This window comes from Dermacentor albipictus, chromosome 1 (genome assembly GCF_038994185.2).
Source record: "Dermacentor albipictus isolate Rhodes 1998 colony chromosome 1, USDA_Dalb.pri_finalv2, whole genome shotgun sequence".
Lineage (NCBI taxonomy): Eukaryota > Metazoa > Arthropoda > Arachnida > Ixodida > Ixodidae > Dermacentor > Dermacentor albipictus.
The window spans coordinates 302,761,922-302,786,837 of NC_091821.1; the positions used below are offsets into that span (position 1 = coordinate 302,761,922).

At 45.0% G+C, this 24,916-nt stretch overlaps 1 protein-coding gene across 6 annotated transcripts in view; it reads right to left on the minus strand.

Annotated features, from left to right (window-relative positions):
• The window catches only part of mmd (disintegrin and metalloproteinase domain-containing protein mind-meld), a 336,846-nt gene that overhangs the window by 72,034 nt on the left and 239,896 nt on the right, over positions 1–24,916 (minus strand). For all 6 annotated transcript variants that reach the window (XM_065455165.2, XM_065455163.2, XM_065455162.2 and 3 more), the window contains 3 exons: positions 22,043–22,235; positions 20,654–20,756; positions 11,901–12,086 (listed from right to left, as the gene is read on the minus strand). In XM_065455165.2, the coding sequence (XP_065311237.1) occupies positions 11,901–12,086; positions 20,654–20,756; positions 22,043–22,235 (482 nt within the window). The remainder of the gene's footprint in view (positions 1–11,900; positions 12,087–20,653; positions 20,757–22,042; positions 22,236–24,916) is intronic.

The following is a 24,916-nucleotide window of genomic DNA, read 5'->3' on the forward strand; positions in this document are numbered from 1 at the left end:
ACTGCTAGAGAAGAGATGCTGGTAGAATTCACAGAAAGAAATAAGCTTCGAATAATGAACACCTTTTTCAGGAAGCGTAGCAACAGAAAGTTGACCTGGAAAAGCCCCAATGGTGAAACAAGAAATTAAATTGACTTCATACGTTCTGCTAATCTCAGCATAGTGCAGGATGGAGAAGTGATAGGTAGGGTAAAGTGCAGTGATCATAGGTTAGAGAGGGCTAGGATTCACCTCAATTTGAAGAGAGAAAGAGCAAAATTGGTCAAGAAGAAACAGGTCAACCTAGAGGCAGTAAAGGTAAAAGCAGACAAATTCAGGCTGGTACTTGCAAACAAATATGCAGCCTTAGAACAGAGAGATGATGATGTCATAGAGCTAATGAGTGAAACCGTAACTAGGCTGGCTTCAGAGGCAGCAATTGAAGAGGGAGGCAAGGCACCAAGGCAACCAGTAGGCAAGCTCTCCCAACTAACAAAGGACCTAATAAAGAAACGACAAAGAATGAAAGTGTCCAACTTAAGAAATAAGACAGAATTCGTGGAACTCTCAAAACTGATCAACAAAGCGAAAATAAGTGATATTCGAAACTATAACGTGAAAAAGACTGAAGAAGCCGTAAAAAATGGACGCAGCTTGAAATGAGTGAGAAAAAAACTTGGCATAGGACAAACCAAGATGTATGCACTGGAACGTAAGCAGGGTAATATCATCAGCAATCTCGAAGATACAGTAAAAGAAGTGGAACAACCAGGCACGTACCCAGGATTATTTTTCGAGGGGGGGGGCCAACGCAAGGTAACTTTTCTATGCAAATGAGGGGGGTACCTTTACTAGTACAAATGTGAATAACGCCCACCATTCGCCACAAATATGCGCAAACCCACAAAAGAGAAATGAAATAAGGTGTATTTTACACGTACGCCCGTACACATACGTAAGGGGAGGTGCGATACACCTCTCCTTTACTTGGCAAACAAACAACCACGTCAAATGGACTTGTGCAAGAAAGAAGCCCAGAAAGAACACTGCCAAGAATAAGTAAAGAAGCAAAAGTGTAAAATAAAGATTACTTTAGTAGAATAGAACTTAAAAGAACAGCAGTTGGCAACAAAGGCACACAGACCATGTGGAGTTACGCTACTGTGCCAGCCAATCACAGAAGCAAACAAAATCTTCGTCATGTGGTCTTTTCAAAATGGCGTCGTACTCGATACCTCCAGAGCATCTGCTTTTCTTGAAGAGTCTTTTCATCGGTGGAAGCAATGAGGTGTGCAACAGACATGGACAAAATGTATGGAGTCTTCAAAAGTCTGCAGTGCAGTTCATTTCATTGCTGCACCCACTTTATTCATGAAACTTCACTGCCAACTGAAGTGAAACTTCACAACAAATAGTTGTAGCGAAGCAAGCATGTTATTTCAGTTCAATAAAGAATTAGGCATTTGTCATTCCACTATAATAGGCGAGGGAAAAGGCATAAAATTACGCGCCATTATTATTATTTTTTTGTAGTTACCGCCTTATTTGGGCAACAGAAAAAGTTTGAAGTACATATTATTCGCAGCCTCGCGGAGGAACAGTTGCTGGCGGTTATGAGGGCATGGGCGGGGCTTCATTGCAGACTTAAGCTGCATCCAACTATAGTAGCGTTTTTTTAATTAGCTCTGGAAGAATTATACTGAAATATATATTTACAACACAATCACAGTTCTTTTGGATCCCTCGTTTACTGCTCTACCAAGTTAAGTCCCAAAATCGACACGTATTGTTATTTGGGAAGTTGCGTAATGATGCGTGGCCGCCAGCCATGTACAACCACGTATGGCACAGGAAGCTGCGATTCTAGACGTACTGCGCTCACCGCGGAAGGTTAGAAAAACACCTACATAAGCATAGCAGAGAAGTGGCTACGTTAGGCGGCACTAATGCTAACTGTAGAAGCGTCATTTAGAACACACGGAATTGTCCTCCAGTTCCGGCGGCATTTTCTCTACTTCCTTTTTAAATAAGATGTTAAACCATAAATATTTTCATAAAAAATGGCTAAATTTGTCAATTTTCGATTTTCCTTCCTGTTTGTCTGTTGCCTTGGCTCTCTTCCTTCATAAATTGCTCAATTTTTCAAATCCTTGCGACTCTATTTTCCATTTGGCAATTTTGCACGAAAAGAGCTGTACAATTAGGAAAAAACCAGAGGAGTTAACGGGTTACAGTCATATTGCCTATGAGTTTAAGGGTTATTGCAACATTTGATGATGGACGCTGTCTCACATTATTTTATTTTCCACCTTATCTAACCCCTATCACGGGTATATGGCTCCGAGGATCTGTTGGCGCCACGGCAAGCCATCACTCGAGGAAGTAATGAAACAAAAAGAAAAGTTAAATGCAATTGGCATTTTCTCTAGCCGCAACTCGTTCCACGTGCATACAGACCAGCTGACCACCAAGTGAATCCCTTTCCTGGTCCCTGGATCAGTCTAAACGAAGAAGGTTGAACTGATGAAGGAACAACGATGCGCATGACCGTTGAATAGACGGTGACAACTGAATGCATCTTGAGTTTATCGCGCGGGCACTGAATTGATGAGCAAACCGGCCTTCACATCCCAGGAGACGCCGATAACTACCTCCATCCAAAGGGAGGGGAAAAGGCAGCAAAATGTTGACCGCCGAATAGCTGTCAAGTCTCAACACTGATTTGGCGGTGCTTTAGGAATGTGTGTGTGAAGTGGTGGCATGGGCTCGGGGCCCCCCACTTGGGTATGTGCTTGAGTGGAAGAATTCTATACTGACCTGTACAATACCCAGAGGAGTCAGGATACCTCCATTAGCAACAGTAATGAACAGGATACAAAAACGCCTATAACAAGCGATGAGATCAGAAGGGCCTTGCAAGACATGAAACGAGGAAGAGCGGCAGAAGAAGATGGAATAACAGTCGATTTAATCAAAGATGGGGGAGACATAATGCTTGGAAAACTGGCGGCTCTCTATACGAAGTGTCTATCAACTGCAATGGTCCCAGAAAACTGGAAGAATGCAAACATTCTACTAATCCATAAAAAGGGAGACGTTAAAGAATTGAAAAATTATAGGCCCATTAGCTTACTAGCTTACTCCCAGTATTATATAAAACATTTACCAAAATAATCTCCAATAGAATAAGGGCAACACTGGACTTTAGTCAACCAAGAGAACAGGCTGACTTCAGGAAGGGATACTCTACAATGGATCACTTCCATGTCATTAATCAGGTTATCGAGAAATCCGCACAGTACAATAAGCCACTCTATATGGCTTTCATACATTACGAAAAGGCATTTTATTCAGTAGAGATACCAGCAGTCATAGAGGCATCATGTAACCAAGGAGTACAGACCGCTTAAGTAAATACCCTGGAAAATATACCTTGGAAAGCAGGAAGATATGTATAAAGAAAGGGGTTAGACAGGGAGACACAATTTCTCCAATGCTATTCACTGCATGCTTGGAAGAAGTATTCAAGCTATTAAACTGGGAAGGCTTAGGAGTAAGGATCAACGGTGAATATCTTTGCAACCTTCGGTTTGCCATTGACATCGTTTCTATTCAGCAACAATGCAGAAGAGTTACAACAAATGATTGAGGACCTTAACAGAGCGAGTGTAAGAGTGGGGTTGAAGATTAATATGCAGAAGAGAAAGATAATGATGAATAGCCGGGCAAAGGAAGAAGAGTTTAGGATTGCCAGCCAGCCTCTGAAGTCTGTGAAGCAGTATGTTTACCTAGGTCAATTAATCACAGGGAACCCCAATCATGAGAACGAAATTCATAGAAGAATAAAAATGGGTTGGATCGCATATGGTAGACATTGTCAGCTCCTGACTGGAAGCTTACCATTATCATTGAAAAGGAAGGTGTACAATCAGTGCATTTTACCAGTGCTGACATATGGGGCAGGGACTTGGAGACTGACAAAGAAGCTTGAGAACAAGTTAAGGAGCGCGCAAAGAATGATGGAACGAAGGTTGCTAGACATAACGTTAAGAGACAGAAAGAGAGCGGTTTGGATCGGAGAGCAAATGGGTATAGACAATATTCTAATTGAGATCAAGAGAAAAAAATGGCGCTGGTCAGGTCATGTAATGCGCAGATTAGATAACCGTTGGACCATTAGGGTGACGGAATGGGTACCAAGAGAAGGGAAGCACAGTAGAGTATGGCAGAAGACTAGGTGGAGCGATGAAATAAGAAAATTTGTGGGTGCTAGTTGGAGTAGGTTGGCGCAGGTCAGGGGTAATTGGAGATCGCAGGGAGAGGCCTTCGTCCTGCAGTGGACATAAAACAGGCCGATGATGATGAAAAAATCTAAATGCTGCTCTTCATTACTGATATGAAACTATGATTATCTCTTATTTACAGACTCAGCTTATAATTATGCTATTATTGGTATTAACAATTTCGTTACTTCATGACATTATACTCATTCCAGTGGCTTCCTATTGGGACTAACTGATGTACTGAACCTCGTAAAAGCCAATTGACATTATAATACTAGTTCCAATTTCGTACAATTTCCAACAATGACAATTACCTTTGTCTAGCAGAACTGGTTGCTGGGCAAATTGGTAAACTTTCTACCTTTGTCCGCTGCTACAATTTACAAGGCCACAAAGCTTTATCTGTAATGGTCCTAATTGGTGGTAGGATATAGTTCTATTTGGTTATCAGCAAGCACTATCACACTGTGTAGGCACTAATACAAATTTTCAAGATAAATATAAACTAATATGTACCCCATGCAAATTTCTACTGGACTGGCAGAGAACTAATAAAGAATTTTGCATATAAAGCTCCTATATACAGTCAAATCTCAATTATTCAGTGGTACCGTCAAAGTTATGTGGATTCCAATGGACAATAGCGCTTGGTAATTTGAACGTGCAAGCATTTGCGATGATTAATTTGAACCTCCCGTGCTCCGACAATGCTCTCAGCAGTGCCCCAGATCACAAGGCGTCGCCTCCGACCCCGCCATAGAGGATGAACTTATGACGCTGCGCTGTGCGGGGGAAGTGGTGGAAATGTTGTTTTCTTTAAATGGCAAGGTCGCCATTTCTGCATTGCGCTGTAATGCCCCAGCCACACTAGTGGAAAAACGCATGCCCCCGGAAGGATCGGTCCTGGACCGATTTTTTGCGGATTGCTGCGATGGCAGGCTCGCCCCGAGCGGAGGAGACCAATGAGAGCGGCTCCTACAGTGACGCACGCGCGAGAAACTGGTGTCATGCGAACCCACCCAACCACTCTATTCATACCGGCATCTGGTTCAGCTGGACCACTTGTTTCGCACTATCATCTGCTCGCGTCAGCTCTTGCTCATACTTGTTTTGGTCTCCTTCCCGCTTGTTGTCTTACAATGATGAGCCTAAACTGAGACGTCCCAGAGGAAAGGTTGGTGGAGGCAGTGCACCATATCCAATTCTGTATGAAAAGACAGAACCTGAATACAAGGACGCGAAGGTGACACCCAGTTTCTCATTCTCCTTGCATTTTTAACACATCGACACCGCAACAGAAGGGAGCACACCAACATGTTTATGATCAGCGGCAACAACTTTGTCATCTTGGTAAGACATGACTCAAGCTAAGAATGCAGGACGAAGAACGTAAACACAGTGCCAACCTGTCAGCAGACGAAGAAAAAAGTGCGTGAGTACGCAGAGGGAAGCAGCGTTGGAGGCCCAGTCCGGCCAAAGCAACTCTGCTGCTTTGATGGCAGTCTTAGGTGGCAGAGGTAATTAGCGCCATCTATCAAGCTGACAGGAAAGCAAGTCCACTTCCCTCCTGCCCTTCCTCGCAACTACGCTCTCCTAGCTCTCCCTCTCAGCTCCCTCATAACTCCCTCGCCTTCAACGGTCTCCACACGCACCCGCCTCCGCATCGGCCTGGCACCAACTTAGCCCTCTCCCAGAAGTTTCGTTTTCTGCCGTTATCAGGGAGGGAAGCGAGTGTTTGTTGGTGTGGGCAGTTTTGCGGTCCTCGTTCGCTGTGTGCTTGTGCGCCGTGATATTTCACGACTCGCACTGTTAGTGCTTTAGTGCACAAATACTTCAAGAACAAGTCCTTTCTTTAATTCGAACTTCTTTTCATTCGAACAAATTTTCGAACTCGAATTTGTTCGGGCCCTTTCGAGTTCAAATGATCAAGATTCGACTGTATCATACTAGTGAAGTATTATGCAGTTCAGACCACTTATAAGCTATAACGTAACCACGTATAGTGCAAGACTGCAGCCTAACCAGCACTGTCTTGCCGAGAGTTGGCAACCAAAGCTGCGGCACGTTTAATGCCGAGTCAACGAAACGCTCCGCTGTGGCTGTACAGCACGATGAGAGCAAAGGCCTTGACAACAAAAAAGAGGGTAGGGTGATTCCACGAGAGATCAACACGGGTCAAAAATTTCATATTTTAGATTTAATTGAATATTTTATATTTCATGCGGATATCACTCGGTAGCGCTAAAGTGAACGTGGCTTTTCCAAATGAATATCTTAGGAGGAAAAAATAACCAAATTCTTCAGTGTGGAGGTGCCTATTTAATGCACAAGGCATTTTCACGAATTCACATCAATGTGAAATGCAACATGTTACAGCTACAAAGAATACATTCTTGTGTGTAAAACCCAGACGTAAAGAAGGGTCAGCCAGCACTGTTTCAGGCTTCCGTGCAAAACGGAAGTGTTTTAGAAAAATTCCTTAATTTGCTACAATCTTCAAAAGTTGCTATATTTACGATTTTTGATCAACTAAACCAGTATATGTAGCCTTTTGAAATTTGCTGGACTGCTAGGCCTTAACACATTCAACAATTGTGGTGAATATTCTTGCTCTATCACAAATTATCATTTCTACAATTCTCCTTAAATTTGAAGTTTTGACGAAAATGAACGCTATTAAAAATGAAAATTAAAAAAAAATGTAAATATTTCTCAAAATCTCGTAAACGACTGTTTACAGGCACGTGAATAAGAATATTAAAAAACATGTTGCATTATTTTGTTTGTAATCACAATACAGGTGGTAGAATTGAGAGCTTTGCCAGAATGCAGCAAGGTGCTAAGAAAAAGGGACACCGGGGTAAAAAGAGCATGCATAAGGCTCTGACTTGCCTAAACTTGACCGTTATTGCGACGTAAAGCTAGTGTTGACCTTATAATTAATATTTCTGCATAAAAGAGCGTTTAGCACACTACTTATTCGCTTGAATGGGAATAAAGAAGCGTCAACATAACCATCAGGTGGCTCATTTTATTTAACAGCAAGTGTGTGTGCCTTGCAGCGTAAATAATTTGTGCCTTCTCTTAATGTAGGTTTGTATTTCTTTGTGTGCTACAGAATTAACGGTTAGCTTTTTATGAATGTACACAGTGTAACAGGATGTACGGGAGGTAAATGCCTCTGAAAATGTTGTAATGGTCATTACATGAACGTCGTTTATACAACCTAAGAGGCAGTGGTGGGAGTGGCAATGGTGTTGGTTAAGGCAGGGTTAGCTGGCAGATAGTTCCAGCGATTGCTTATTTTACCGCTTCTGCATAAAAAGAAAAAGGGAACTGTTAGAATACTATACAATCAAAATTGTGAAACATAGTTCCAGCGCACATTTGAACAAGGACGAGGCGAGAAAGACAACACGAACGCCGGACTTCAACTTTGTCTTTCTCGCCTCGTCCTTGTTCAAATGTGTGCTGGAACTATGTTTCACAATGCTAATTATAACCAACTAGCCCAGCTGTCCATACTTAGCGATACAATCAAAAGTTCACAGTCCCTAAGGATCACCACTTCTCGGAAAGTTCACAGTTTCTTAGAAAAGCTGGAAAGAAGCATGAGACTTCCTCTTTCAGATACTTGGGTCTTTTGCGAAACATTACCTGTTCCGCGCACTCTTGAGGAAATTGCCTTCTGTGCAAAGCCTCAAGTAGAGAATTTATTTCTTCATTGAAGTATTCGCAGGACCAGATTAACTCTCCGCCAAACTTGCTGGTATACAATGTATGGGATAGTTGTTGAAGCACCACTGACGAATGCTAAACGATGATCGCGTGCTGAGAACACGTCCTAAGTCAACAAAGCGCTGCAGTACTGGCAGCTCTTTCCGCATTTTTCTATAGGACCAACTGATCCAGAGGGCCAGATCACGCAGTTCTAATGGAGCGAATCCAATACGCAGTGGCACAGTTGCTTGCCTGTTGACTTACTGACCCGTCAGTGTACACTTGTTGATGACCCGCATATGCTGCATGGAGGCAGGGAGAGGGCACAAGGAACTTCGAGCATAGCCGATGTATACACTCAGAAAAGCTTGATCCTTTTAAAATTACCTGCAGCAGTGCGAGACACTAATACAACGCAATCGAAATTGGTGGCGTCAGGCTCGCTTAACCAAATGTGCCAAGACCATATGCCTGAAACACGTGGCAAAAATTTCCGCTGCTTCTTTTTGAGGCAGCGAAAGTTCTCTACTTCGTCCACATCTGCACAGAGCAGTTTTACGTTTTTCAGCATTGCGGTCATCTGTGCCACCATTTCAGAGGCTGACCTAATGACTGTAGTGCTGTCTGCTCTGAGATTGTACAGCGAGGCTTGGTGCTTTACTAAGCCACTAACACCATCGCAAGCGTTTTTGCCATGTCCTGTGGCCGAAAAAAGCCACTTTGTTGACGTGTGCTCCTTCTGTAACAGCTGGTAAAGCTGATACTTGTTTTTTAAATGGCTACTGGCGCCGTCTGACACGTATGTAACATGTTTGTCAAGGTGAAGTTCTTCCTTCACAAACTCATAGATTTTTTCCAGTGCAAAGCAAGCGTGTGCAGCATCATGACATACGTCATCATTGATGACAGCAAAACATTGAATGGATCCTCTACTCGTGACGACACATGTAAATAGCGAGACCTGTTTTTTTTGTGCCAATGGTATGATTGTACATCATTTGGTACAACAGCTGTCCAATTCTCTGCAAAGTCAAAGGCATGGGATCTGTGCTGTTGATTCCGTTTGGCGTCGTGTATTGCTGATGCTTGAATGCCCCTTACATAATCATTGGTGATCCACTTGACAAGCCATACACCAAGCTCCTGGAGAAAGGTAGTGACAGGTAGAGACAGAAAGTTAGAGACAGCCTGTGCTGTCTTTTTGACGAGGTCGCCATTTTCCCACACCGCATCGTTTACCTCTGCCTCTTCAGGGATTCCCAAAGTTGTAGTAGTTAAAGCATCCTCATTTGCACAATAATCACAGTCGCTCAGAAAACAATCGGTTGTGGGCGAGGTGCAAAGACATAGTTCTTTAAGGTGGGTAATTGTGTAGGCACCTTCAGTGAGCTCTTCTAGTGCAGAAACACACTGTGTGGCGTTGGCGCAATACATGCAAAGGTACACTTCTTGTTGTGGAGCAAGTAGAATCCAATTTGGCTGGAGAGAATCGAACTTTGAGAGCCCAATAGATGTATCCGGATTGGCTTCCTTAAAGAAACGATATGTCTCCCATACCGAGCGGGTCATGAACCTCTTGGCAGCATACTGTTTGTTTCCATCAATCGAAACAGATACTAGATACGTTTTCTTGGGACTCTGTCGAGAACATCCATGCTTGTCTTTGGTATAATATTCCACAGCGGTCTGGACGTCTGTTGGGTTCAATCGTGTTCTCTCAGGCGCATCTGGTGCTAACCATCTTCCACCTTTCTCGCGCAACGTCAGGATTTGTATATCATGTAGGCTGACAAATTTGGAATGAGAGCTTGAACTTTTCGGCACTCCAGTTGGCTTGGCAGCAGAGTCAACAAGCGCATTCGCTCTTGATACGAAGACCACATGTCATAGGCTTCTAAAGTTGATGAACCATTCGGTGCACATGCCGCATTTGGTACCTGAGGGGTCCAAATGGCACTTGCACTCTATGAAGTGAGACTTGGACCTTGCAGTGCCACCGAGTTGAATTTGCTTTAGCACCGGGCGAGAGTTCCTTAGTCGCGAATCCGACTTCTGCTGATGAACGTGAGGCAAAGTTTCAAGTGGACGTAGGCACTTCTTCCTACCTCCCAGTTCGTCTTCTTCCGGTAAGAATTATTCACCTCCCGTGGATTTACCTCCCATTCTTCTACGCTCTGCCAACTCGATCAAAAGAGACGATTTTTACAGCAGCCGCATCTGAAAGCATGAACTGAATATGGGCGCCAATGATGGCTGAGGAGAGGCATGGCTCCACGAACTTATGTCGGAAATTCAGACATTTTAGAAGGGCATGGTTGAAATAATAATTCCAGTTTACCAAAACTGCCTGTACGTCGCAATTATGGTCAAGTTTAGGCTAGTCAGAGCCTTGTGCACGCTCTTTCTACCCCAATGTTCTTTTTCTTAGCACCTTGTTGCATTCTGGCAAAGCTCTCATTTCTACCATCTGTATTGCAATTACAAACAAAATAATGCAACATGCTCTTTAATATTCTTTTTCACGTGCCTGTGAACAGTGGTTTACGAGATTTTGAGAAAAAATTATGATGTTTTTTTTTATTTTTATTTTTAAATGGCATTTATTTTTGTCAAAACTTCAAATTTGAGGCGAATTGTAGAAATGATAATTTGTGATACAGCAAGAATATCCAGCACAATTGCTGAATAGGTTAAGGTCTCGCAGTCCAGCAAATTTCAGAAGGCTACATGTATTGGTTTAGTTGATAAAAAATCGTAAATATAGCAACTTTTGAAGATTGTAGCAAATTAAGGAATTTTTCTAAAACACTTCCGTTTTGCACGGAAGCCTGAAACAGTGCTGGCTGACCCTTCTTTACGTCTAAGTTTTACACACAAGAATGTATTCTTCGTAGCTGTAACATATTGTATTTCACATTGTTGTGAATTTGTAAAAATGCCTTGTGCATTGAATAGGCACCTCCGCACTGAAGAATCTTGTTATTTTTTTCCTTCTAAAATATTCATTTGGCAAAGAAGCCACGTTCACTTCAGTGCTACCTAGTGATATGCGCATAAAATATAATATATTCAATGAAATCTAAGATATGAAATTTTTGACCTGTGTTGATCTCTCGTGGAATCACCCGGTAGCAATTGCATGGGCAACACTCGAATGACAGCAGCTTGGTTCATGATCATTATGTTTTTGACATTGCACGTGCACACGGATCAAGTGTGCAAAATTTTAATTCTCCAGTGGTCCTCTGGAGTTGGTGGCAGTGCTGTAGGTCCTTGGAGTCTTAACGTTTGTAAGATTAGATGGATGCAAACATCCTGCACACTTCAATTCTTGGATGCACGCAGCTGCTTGGTCTACATGTCTTGCATGCGTGCAGCCTTTGAAAAATATTTCAGTTCGCATTATATCCGCACTATAAGCGGTACCACGTTATAGTGCAGTACCGCTTATAGCGTGGATATTTGCAATTCAGGTGACTTACATTATAAGCAGTCTACATTAGATCAAATACTTACTATTTACTAGACTAATACCAATCCATACTAAAATTTTCACTAGAATACTGTGCGAAAATATATGCCATTCAGCTGGGTCGCATTCTATGCATGACGATTGTGCAAAAGCCTGTGGGGGAAAAGAAAGACACCTGAAAACCTGTCTCAGTTATTGTTACACCTTAAGCTAGGGCTACAGACCTGAAGACGTATCACCAGCAAATGTGGTATGAAGTGTTTCAAAAGGGAATGACTGAAACCCATTGGAGAGAGTGAACACGTCAATCGGTGCAAGCAAGTCAGCGGCCTTCTTTTATGATGAATGTGCAGGTGCCCTCAAAATTGTGATGTCGGTGGACACCACGGAACAGAGCAGGGACAAAACAAACAGGGCAAATGAGGTGCCACCTGCTGGGCCAGTACCTGTAGGAAGGCATGCTCCCGAAGGTGATGATGCGGCTGTCGAGGGTGGTCGAGGCATGGTGGCCAGGAGGGAGAGCATCCTCGTGTTCTTTCTTGGCACCTGGCGCAGCCACTGGTGCCTTGTGTCGGGCTGAGCCTTTCTTGGGTGCCCCTGGGGCCTGCTCTAGCTTGGGCATGGTACTCCGCCTGTAGGGTGCAGTTGACTGTTGTGTCACAAGGTTTCACCATTTTTAATTTCGATGTAACAGTTGTGTGGCACCCTATCACCCTGTGATGGCATCCAAATGTTTATAATCAATAACTGTTTTCCATTAAACATTCTTCTCCTCACTCTTCAGCAGCTTCTGCTTGCCTCTGCATTACCTGGCCAGCAATGTTCTTGTTCAACAGTTTGGACCTCCTTGCCAGCTGTGGCAGTGACACCACATTGGTGACAAGGATGAAGAACAGAAATGTGAAACAGACATGTAAGTCGCTCAGCAACTACTTCCTACTGCAACTGCCTGGCACTCTATGCATTTTCTCTGTCAGCTGTGCCCTGGCTTAAGACATTCCATTATTGTCATTACACCTACTCCTCACCTCTGCTGCCGCATTCCGCTATGATCTCGTCTGCTGCTCTCACAGCCTTGCTTGCACAACCATTCCTCTACTGCTTTTCCTGGAAACTCCTGGTTCACCGCCTACTGCTCAAACTGGCCTGACATCCGTATTGTTTATTCAGTAATGCCAAAATATGCCACAGAATTCCTTACAGCTCTGTATGTAAGCAGTAAATGTTTTCTTGGTGATCCCGTGATGGACGATAATACACTGTTCAAGCCAAAGCACTTTGAAATTTCTCTTCCAGAAAAAGGCATTCAGCAGTTGTGTTCATCAGTCTGCTGCCCTCAAGCTAATGAGCAGATTGATAGGTTTAACAGGATATTAAGGCAACATATATTCACTTCGCTAAATGGGAATGTCCTCCTATAAAATGAGCTTTATCTCAGTACCCAGTCAACAACATTTCTCTGCCGCAACTCCTACATGATGAATCTGAATGATACAGTACAGCTCAAGGGGATGGTTGGGACCAATGTCAGAAAGCTCCCCAAGCGTACTCTCCCAAGTGTAAACGTTCTAAGTGTTGCTAGAAGCCAAAAGCAAAGTTCAAGGACTACACTACATATCTAAGGAAGATAACGAATGTGCGCACAGAGTCAGCAGCATCGGCAGCATCAAGCGCGCAGCAGAGGCTTGAGCTAGGGAACGGCTCGGTGCATCCTAGAACCAGCGGTCGCTACGAACCCCAATAAATTTCCTTTATAAGTGGTGGAGCCGTGCGGAGTAGCATTCCACTCTGCCATCCTGGAACTCCGTTCTTGGACGCTACCCTCTGCCATGCCAGACGCCGACCAGCAGACTCTTCCATCATCACCCGTCCTTTGTGCTGGCACCGTTTGCCAGCGGGAGCCTCCTATCTTCAGCGGAACCCACGACAACGACATTGAAGAGTGGTTGTCGTCCTACGAACGGGTGAGCATTCACAACAAATGGAATGACTCGGACAAACTGGCTTACTTATCATTCTACCTCGTGGGCATGGCCAGTCTCTAGTTCAGAAATCATGAGCGGGATATCTGAACGTGGTCGGCGTTCAAGACATCGATTACAGAAGTATTTGACTGACCCGCCATCAAAAAACTCCGAGCCAAGCAGCGTTTGAGTACACGTGCACAGGACACAGGTGAGACATTTACCAGTTATACAGAAGACGTTCTAGATTTGTGGAGGTGCGTGAACGCTGCCATGACGGAAGCGGAAATGATCAAGCATGTCATGAACGGAATTGATGATGACGCTTTCCAGATGCTTCTGGCCAAAGACCCGCGCACTGTTGGCCAACGTCATCAGCTTGTGCCAGAGCTATGATAAATTACGTAAGCAGCGAGCTCTGACAAGGCGCCATCCCACACCAAATGCGTCGTCACTCTGCAGCCTAACCACCCGCTCAGAACAAGCCTCCCTGATAACACAAATCAAGGATTTCATCCGCGAAAAAGTCGCACGACAGCTATCTCTGGTGTCCCTCACTAAGGAGTCTGCCAGCACTTTGTCTTCTCATCTCCGTAACGTGATCTATGAAGAAGTCGCGGAAGCGCTGCCGGCTGTTCACCAGCAGGATGTCTTGACTACACCAGTCACTTTTGCTACGGTTGCTGCAATGGCCCCTCGCACTGTGCCCGTGCGTTGCTTCCAGCAGCCTGTGCACCACCCTCCCTCTCCCGTCCCCCGGACCACCACTGCCATCGCTAACCCGTGGCGTACGCCGGACAATCGCCCTATATGCTTCGCATGTAGGTATCCCGGTCATGTCGTAAGGTTCTGCCGCCACCGATCGCAGGCGTTCGATGACGATCGCCGAGCGCCCTATGTGCCGCCTGATCCAAATGCACTTTACGGACGCTTCGACCCATCACCAGCTCGCTCCCAGACTGATCGCTGTCCTCGCTTCGAACGCCTCTGGTCACCGTCTCCACATCACCGATCGCTTTCCCCTATGTGTCGACGACCTGTCTCTAACAAAGAGGGAAACTAGACGACGCAGTTTCTGAAGCAAGAACTGCGCAAGTGTTGACATGCCGAAGTCCTCCTCATTTACCTGCCAATGTCATTGATGTGTTTATCGAAGATGTAGCTACAGTCGCCCTCGTCAATACCGGTGCTGCTATTTCAGTTATGGATGCCAGGTTTTGCCGTTCGCTTCGTAAAGTGACGACGTCTCTGTCTGCATTGTCGCTCCGAACGGCGAGTGCTCAACCCATTTGCCCTACCGCTGCTTGTACTGCCCGTGTGACCATACAGGACGTTTTGTACACGATTAAATTCATAGTTCTTTCATCGTGCTCCCACGCCGTTATTCTAGAATGGGATTTTCTCTCACGCCACAATGCCATCATCAATTGCGCTCGGGCTGAGATTGAACTTTTCCACTTTGGTGACCTGGCCTCCGTCGATGCTGAGCATCGATGGAGGCCAAGTCACCGTAATGCTCGACCGTCGATGCTCGGCATCGACGGTCGAACATTACATCAACACTGGCTCTCACTCACCACTGTGACAAAGACCATATTGCATGTCCGCCATGGAACGTCGCGTCATTGCAGACCAGGTCGATGACATGCTCCGTCGAGGCGTCATTCAGCCTTCCCAAAGCCCATGGGCCTCTCTCATGGTCCTCGTCACAAAAAAAGATGGTTCCATCGACTTCTGTGTTGATTTTCGGTGGTTGAACAAGATCACGCTGAAGGATGTCTACCCATTGCCACGCATCGATGATGCTCTGGACTGTTTGCAGGTAGCCGAGTTTTTTTCTTCGCTGGATTTGCGATCAGGCTACTGGCAGGTTCCAATGGCAGAGTCGGATCACCCGAAAACTGCCTTTGTTACACCAGATGGCTTGTATGAATTCACCGTAATGCCTTTCGGACTTTGCAACGCACCTGCTACGTTCGAAAGAATGATGGATAATGTTTCGCGTGGCCTCAAATGGAAAATCTGTCTTTGCTATCTTGACGACGTTGTGGTGTTCGCCCCTGATTTCGCAACGCACCTGCTCCGCCTCCAGCACATACTCACTTGCTTGACCAACGCTGGGTTGCAACTTAACCTGAAGAAGTGTCGATTTGCTGTTCGCCAGCTCACAATTTTAGGTCATGTCATGTCAAAGGAGGGCATTCGTCTGGATCCCGAGAAGCTACGTGCTGTTACTGCATTCCCAAAACCTAGCATTATGAAAGAGCTACGCAGTTTTATCGGCCTCTGCTCTTACTTCTGGACATTCGTTCGAAACTTTGCCTCAATTATATCGCCTCTCACACAGCTCCTTGGTGGCGCTGGAGATCTCTCATCATGGTCTCCAGAGTGTGACGATGCCTTCACAACCTTGCGCCGTCTTCTCACGATGCCACCCCATTCTTCACTATTTTGACCCTCAAGAGCCAATCGAAATCCATACCGATGCAAGCGGTGTAGGCCTTGGCGCTGTGTTGGCACAGCGTCAACTTGGCCACACAGAATATGTCGTCGCATACGCGAGTCGCACGTTAACCAAGGCGGAAATCAATTACAGCGTTGCAGAAAAGGTGTGTTTGGCCATTGTGTAGGCGCTTGGCAAGTTTCGCCCATATTTATACAGCCGATCGTTTGATGTAGTTACTGACCACCACGCACTATGTTGGCTGTCGGCACTCAAAGATCCATCAAGCCGCCTTGCCCGCTGGGCATAGTGAATCCAAGAATAATACATCCGCGTGGTTTACTGTTCCGGGCGAAAGCCCTCCAACGCTGATGCGCTATCCCGATCACGCTTCCCCCGAAGGCCAGTCACGACTCCTCCTGCGAGTGCACATTATCCTCTCTGGACGTTGACACTATCGCTGCTGCATAGCGTAATGATCCGTGGACTGCATCTCTGCTCGACCTTCTCTCGGATAGGTCTAAAGTTCCAGCATCACGTATGCTTCAGCGCCAAGTTCCTCATTTTGCGATTTGAGACCAGCTACTATATCGACGCAACTATGCCCCAGAGGAACGCAGCTGGTTACTCGTCATTCCGAGAATCTTGCAATCAGAGCTCTGTTCCTCGTTCCACGTCGACCCTCAGTGTGGTCAGGTGGGAGTCTTCAAGACCTACGAAAGACTTCGACACTGCTATTACTGGGGGGGAATGTACAGTTTTGTTCGAAAGTTCGTCCGCTCTTGTCATGAGTGCCAATGCCGCAAAGCGCCACCGCGCAACTCTCCCGGTGAACTCCAGCCTTTGCAATGCCCATCCCGACCCTTTGATCGCGTGGGCATAAATCTCTACGGGCCACTTCCATTGACTCCTACCAGCAACAAGTGGATAATCGTTGCGGTAGACCACTTAACCCGTTATGCGGAGACTGCTGCTCTACCAAATGCTGCAGCGCAGGAGATCACCAATTTCATACTTCGCCACTTTCTCCTTCGTCATGGAGGTCCACGTGAACCTTTAAGCGACAGAGGCCACGCCTTCTTATCTGAAGTCATCGAACAACTGCTTGCTGAATGCACTATTGCTCATCATAAATGCACTGCTGATCACCCACAGACTAACGGTACCATGAAACGCTTTAATCGAACTCTTGGTGACATGCTCGCCATGTATGTCTCACCTGATCACTCTAATTGGGACTTGGTTCTTCGGTTTGTCACCTATGCCTACAACACCGCGACTCAGGCCACTACTGGATTCTCACCCTTTTACCTTCTTTACGGCCGTCATCCTTCGCACACAATCGACACCATTCTGCCCTACTGGCTGGACCCATCTGAATGCCTGCCGATCTCGGAAGCCACCAGACACGCCGAGGAATGTCGCCAGCTGGCCCGCTGATCCACCTCGGACGACCAGAACCATCAAAAAGCTGTTCATGATGCCCAGAACTCGACTCTCACTTTTCTCCCGGGTGCTCCCGTCTGATTGTTAGTGCCACATCGCACACCTGGGCTTGCTTCAAAGCTCCTTCTGAAGTATGACGGGCCATACCGTGTTCTTGAGAGAAGATCACCCATTAATTACCTAGTTGAGCTGCTAACGCCACCGTCCGACATGCGACGTCATAACCGCGACGTCGTTCACGTTCAGCGTCTCAAGCCGTATCACCATTCTACCGTCCTTCCAGAAAACTAAGTCGCCAGGATGGCTCCTTTATTTCTGAGGGGCCATTGTAAGGAAAATAACGAATGTGCGCACAGAGTCGGCAGCATCAAGTGCGCAGCAGAGGCTCGAGCTCGGGAACTGCTCAGTGCATCCTAGAACCGGCGGTCGCTACGAACCCCAATAAATATACTTTATACATAGTTCTCATATATGCTTTAAAAGTCGTGACTTATAAGTAAGTTTGTTTTTTTTTTGCACATGTGTGTACTGGTTGTCTGTTGTGTATCATTTGAGTTATTTGGGGGAAGAACAAGAATATACAAAATAAGCACCTGTCATTAAAAAATGTTTAAGGAAAGACATGATCTCCATAGTCAAAACTTCTTGTCGTGCACCTGTGCTACGAGCATAGGTCGGCAGCCACTCTGTCACACTCACTCATCAATATTTTTGCAGGCTATGCACTCACTCAGCCTATGTGCACTCATACATGTCAGCACTCACCCATGTTCCTACTCACACTCACCAATACTTAGTCGCATTCATAGTCACTTCCATTCACCCTGACCGGCACCTACTCATGCCCTTTCGTACTTACTCACACTTGCCAACAGCCACTCACGTTCATGCATGTACACTCAAAATCACTATCAGTGACTTTCATTCATACTCACATTAACCAGCACTCACTAATGTTCATATTCATGTCCACACAAACATATTGGCATTCGCTCTCATTCATGTTACCATGCACCGATGACCTTCCTCGCTTACTAACGCCCTATCTTACACCTGTGAAATAGTTATGAATTGAGTATTAGTCAGTGTCATAAGTCGGCATACTCCCGCCATGCTCATTTCACAAGTGAGGGAGAGAGCGTTAGCAGCAAAGGGTGTGGTTGAATATGAGATGTATGGCAGTGAGTGGCGGTGATTTTGATGGGACGTGAGTATATGAAGTGAGTCGGCAAGTGGAGTGGACATGAGTGAATGCCAATGAGTGGGAGTGAACACAGGTACGAATGTGAGTGGGCGCCTGCAAGTGTGAAGGAAAGTGACAATGAATGGGCGTGTGTGTTGGTGAGTATAAGTGGGCGTGAGCAGGAACGTGAATGAGTACAGATGAGTGTGAGCAAGTAGCATAGCCTGCGAAAAAATTGGTGGGTGAGTGTGAGCGAGTATGCACTTATGCGGCTGACCTATGGTCAGTGCATACTTTTGAGTGAGTGTGCCAACCGATGGCACACTTGCATTTGGGGTTGTGAGCATGGCCTAAGGCATACTCACAGATGTGGCTGCTCTCTGATTACAGTGCTAACTACTTTGTAACTAAGTAGCCCTACTGTTCCAGTTTAAATGTTAAGGTTTTATTCTCACATATAAAATAATAGTTCACATCTTGAATGCTTCTTACTAAACTGCTAATGGTTTAACTACAGTGCTTCCTTCCATGCCAGCTCTGGGCAACAACAATGCATTTATCCGATTGTCTTGTACACTTGTGAAAATGTATATATAGTCTTCCCTTAGTCTTAATTTCTTTCAGGGGGGATGATGTTCTGTCATTAGTTTTTACCAGTTTTGGCTTATACTTGACAGTTGTCGAATAGAAGCCCTAGCGTCTATTCTCTGTCCCAACTTGTGACATCAACTGAATGTGTGTATATAATCAATAATTGTGTTTCATTAAACATTCTTCTCCATACTCTCTGGCTGTGTCTGCTTACCTCCACAATGCCCAGCCAGTGAGATCATTTGTTCAGCCAATTGGGCCAGCCACATCAGCAACACCACATTTACATAATTCTGCCATTAACTAGATTTTTTATCTCTGACGTTCATGTTGCTTAATTGAACTGTTACACTATGATGATAGAACTTGTAAAATAAGCAGAACTGTGTCTCAAATGAGCTTCCATGAATTGCACAGAGAAGTGAGAAAAATAAAGATAAAATATAGTTCCTCATTGGAAGACGATGTGATCACACCAGTGTACCACATCAGATGTCAGTGGTGCTACACATGGTCTAATTTCAGGGTAGTTGCATCTGACAGTGATTGAAGACTGTCATATTTCTCTATTTCAGCATGGCCAGGCAAGCACCGCACACTATCCTCATGCTAGAATGCAGGGATGAATGCACTGACTACTCCGTGGCACAACCTTGAAATTGTTCTTTAACTACAGGCGGTCTAACAGAATGTGTGCAACTGAATGGATGCAGTACTTCTTGAACTTGACAAAATTTTTGGAAGCACTCAGTTGATGGCACCCTAGGCTCCAGCAGTGTTGCTTTCCTGAAAACATCCTGGTAGCTGTTTTTGCCAAGGCTATTCTTTTTTACCTACACTGGCTACACGAGTGTAGCCAGTGTAGTAAGTTGCCATCTTTTTAATAGTTGTATAAAAAATGTAGCTCTGCCCACCTACACAGAGCCATTTTTTGTAGCAGAAGTGCAGCACGAAAACTACACTTTCTACACTGCAGTTTCAAAGAATGTACGTAGCAGACTACAGACAAGGAGTGTGGGCATTGCAAATGTGTAGTGCTACTTTGTCTGTGACTGTTGCTGCTGTCGGTGCACATGTATGGCGTTGTCGCCGTACAGTAAAGGTTTGCTGTGTGGACGTCAGCAAAGTGTTGGTGTGACTGTGTGTCACAGAGGAAGGTGAGCTTATCTTCCAAGAAGATAAAATTATCTTACTCACAGCAAGACTCTGCAACAGCTTGGCAGAAGACTGGCCGTCACAGCCTTTGCACACACAGTTAATGCATGAAGGGCACTGAAATTTTCAGCTACCTACTGTCATAGTTGAGTACCCCAAAGTTACATTCCATTCAGGAGAGCACGTTGCTGGGCAAGTCGGTCGTACATACTTAAAGAAGGGAATTGCGCTAAAAAAACACAGACGAGTAAGGAGTAAGGAGTCGCGAGTTTGCGCCCGTCCATGTCCTTACTCGTCCGTGTTTCTTTAGCGCAATTCCCTTTTTTAAGTAATTACATTCCATTCCCAGTCCTAGCAATGATAGCGTGGAACTTATAAGAAGAAAATGGCTGTCACATTACAGTGAACTGCTCTTGCCTGTAACAAGTGGCCAGGAGGGCAAAGAAGATGAAGACGCCACCAACCACCGACACGAGGACAATCACCAGCGAAGGGGTGCTCAGTGCATCCTTCCTTCCCACTGCAAGACAAACCAAAGGAAAAGCAAAAGGACCTTGTACGAACATACTTATGTTACACATTTCCAATTCTTGCACATGCACAACAACCAGCCTTCTCTCTTCAAATTTTATTGCATTTTGCTCCATGAGACATGCGCAATGGCCAGTGCAAGCAGGCAAACATGCCTCACATTGAAAAGGCTTTTCATTCATGAGCAAATGAAAAAAATAATTTGCAGGTGTGTCTGTAGCTGGTACTAGCCAGCCGTTACCTTCACCATGGATTCTCTGCTGCGATGTCAAAGAGCAAGGCTGAAAAAAAATTAGGTGTGGATGCAAAAGGAGACCAGGAGTGGGAGACACTGCATAATGTAGGCCTCAGATATTTCACACGTGCACTGGTCCTTGCGCTCAAACAAAATGCGAGTTTGATAAATCTCAGAGTGACATCTGCAAGAGTGACGTTGCAGGGCTAGGTTGGTGCTGCAGAGTGCCAACTTCAGAGGGCTTGTGTGAGACAGTGATTCGAGCACTGCCCCGTCTGCCTTATACAGACATGACCACAAGATGTCTGATGCACCATTTTGGTGCAGCATCAAACAAAAAATTTCCAATGGTACCAATGATCCCAAGCCACTGACAAGGCAGCTGAGTGGGCACGAATGAGCATGAGCAAAGCCCGAGGCCATCTGGCATTCTGAGTCTAGCCGGGACCAGCAGCCGAGGTCCAGGGTGGTTGCGTGAGCGACATTAGAGTGTGGTTTGGAAAACCAGATGTCACCAAGCACTGAATTTGTGTCTAAAAGCTTGCCTGCACTTCATGGCAGCAGGACTTTGAGAAAGAAAGCAACAATGTTTTTTGGTTCCTTGTCAATGTTGTGCAGTTTCCATGAAGAGTCTATACGTTCATAGTTCATAACAGCACATGAGGCAATAAACAGCTAGTACAAGCAAGCACAAGAAATAGATGATGTGGCATGATAACAACTGAAAGAGTAAAGCTAGGCCAATATAATGTGGCAATTATCATCCATCGTTCAGAGCTGGCTGATCCCATTCAGAACATAAGTTTATTGTTTCTCTGACCATTGAAAAAGCACAACAAGGAAGGGCATTGGCATAGAGTCGCTAAATAATCCCAGCCCCAATATGCTAGCTTGCTAAGATTTCTATATTTTCAGTTTCAGTTCCTGTTCTGTTGTAACTAACTGTTGTCTTCCCATGGTGAATGCCCTTTTTATCAAGCAAGATGCTGCCAGTCTATGATCGGTACCAGCCCAGCATGGTTGGTGCATGCATAACATACCATAAGAAGTTGTCCTAGAGCTCTTGTTGGACCGGCTCGATGCGTCTGTGGCGGTAGGTGGCGTTGGTGGCGCGACATTTGTGGCAGCAGGGGGCACCAGCGGAGGCGGGGCCTCAGTGGCATTGGCCCGCTGACTGCAGTCAGGCCCCAGGTAGCCCTCATCACAGTAGCACGTGTTCACGTTGGAGCACACCTGTACATAGGCACACTTAGGCCACTCCTCTATAAAGTTTAACTGCAGCCAGCATACTAAGAGGGAACACATCATGGTTCCTTGGCCCATATAAGCTCACATTAACATTTTGCATTGATGACATTCAAACCATACCTAGCTGATTGTATTGTTGTATGCAGGCTCCTTCTTAGACGGCTCTGATCTTTCATTCTCCAGTGTTGTAGAATACAGCAGCTTCAACACACCTAGTAGCCTCGGTGCATATAGACATACCTTGTGAAGCAAATGCAATGTTTCACTTACTGCGTTGTATACCCTCTAAAGCTCTGTGCACACTCTTCAGACATCTCATTCTTTAGTTGCCCACCCTGTGCTACTCTCAGTGCTTCCAAACACACAGTGCATTGCTTCAGTGCCTCGGCAGTGAGGCCTCTTTGCGGTGCTTCGCCACTGCAATGGCACCTGTCGGCTTCTTCCTCAAGCATGACCTGCATGGGCTGAGGCAACTTGGCTACTTTTGTTGATTCTTCTGTGCCATTTCCCCTACTTGTTACCACACTGTCTAACGCCCATACATCCTGACCCTACTGCAACACCACCAGGCATTTAGGCGCCGATGCTTCACCTCTCAGTGCTTCCAAATGCACACTTGAGTGAGAGCTTAATGTCAAGCATTTCCTAATGCCGCCCCGCACCCCCTCCCTCTCGGCACTACTCCTTGCCGCCCTGCAAATCTGGCAATGCACCGTCCGACCTCCTTTCTATTCTCTCAACGATAGCATACGGGTTTTTGAGAAGACATATTGCTCAAGGAAAGCTCCATTCCTGTATAATGATCTCGCATTAAAATGTGTGACGTTCTTTGGAGAACAGGTGGGTGACATTTAGTAAGTGGAGTTCCCCACGGTGGGCGTTCTGGCAAGGGTGCATAGCAGATCTCAATCTGCACAAAAGAGGCAGGGTCCGTCACAAAAATACATGCAGAGGCAGTCGACAGTAGTGCTTTGCCATGAGGTAGGTACACACAAGAGAAAGCCCACATGGTAAACTGACTGTGGCATGATATATCATGGCTTGTCTCGCTCCCATGCATTAAAATATTACTTTTAAGCTTTTAAGCATCTATATTGTAATCAGCTTTACGGCAGCTTTGGCAAAGCAGAACTTGTCAATGTGTTCATTCTAAGAACACAATCTGAAAATATTTCAGGACAGTGTTGTTTGTTGTTTCAAACACTTTGTGCAGGATAAATTTTTTTACAGCCTATATTCCACCATGAACATAATAATACAGAATAATATATATGTAACATGTCACAGATGTGACAGTAGTTTTTTTTTTTTTTTGCTGCTAATGATTCTGAGGCTTCAATGTGGCCTTCGCAATTGTGTGCAAGGCACCCAAAGAGGATATCTCAAATATTAAATGCGTAAGCATTTCTATGCATATCCAACGAGAAATTTGTCTATCACTAAGACAACGAATGGCTCATATCCACTTAAGCAATGGCTCATACCGAAGTAAGCAAGCAAGAAAATGCAATGGCTCACACGTAAGGCAGAAACTATAAGCACTCAGCAAAGTGAAGCAAACAGTGCATACATTCATTGAAATCGCCCATACAACCAAAGAACAGCATATGTTTCAATAAAGAACATCTGAACCATCAATAATGCTTTGTATACCCCCTCAGCAAATCTAGTGGTGGTTTTGCAACAGCTTCGCTAACTTAACCTTAATTCACCTTAATTAACATCAAAGGTCGTGGGTTCGACTATCACCAAATGTCGAGGGTCTGAGTGCCTTAATCAACTCTATCTTAATAAACTGTGGCTAATTAAAATTTACCTTGATTAACACCAATGGTAGTGGATTTGAGTGCCCTAATGAACTCTACTTTAATTAAGCCTGCCTCATCATGTTCACTATCAAACATGATAAGCGAAAAACTGATAAGGGTTTGTAGTGGTCAGACCAAGTTCCATAACACTGATAATGACACTGGGCTATGTGGAGATGAGCAAGTGGCACAGTGCTTACACATACTTAGACAACTACCAGAGGAGTTTCTGCATGAATTTTTATATACTAACAATGTTGCTGTTAATGCATACACACACGAAACTTTTGCATCTCTTGTGCTTTAACTTAACCTTGCTTTCTTCTGTACAAAAACTAAACAAGAACATTAAATGAATGTTAACAGAAGTTATCTTAGGTCTAATTAATGGATATGCATACAACATTATAATACCATATTTTCCAGTGTATAAGTCGCGTTTTCTGAATTTTTTGTCAGTGCATTTTATAGAACGATGCAACTTATATATGTACCCCCCCTTCCCCCAAAAGAACTGCCGTCAAAATTGGACTGGATGTTATGGTCATGCAAAGCATGTTGTGTTGACCTCCTCTGGCAGTTGCTACAGGTTGTGTGCATGCTATAGAGGTACCGGGTTCTTCTCGTGATTGAGTTGCCGAGCACCGTGCAAGGACGGAGCAGCAACACAAACGCCGCAGGCCGACTACGAGTCGATTGACTCCAAAGTCATCGCATCTGCACATCGCTTTAAAATACGGCGTGCACTGCTGGGCAAACTACGCAGTTGCTACCAGAGTACAAGGTACCCGCCTTCCCTCTTGCACTGTTTTCCCGCTTTCCTCCCTTGTGCGCGATTCGAATCACCGTCGCACATTT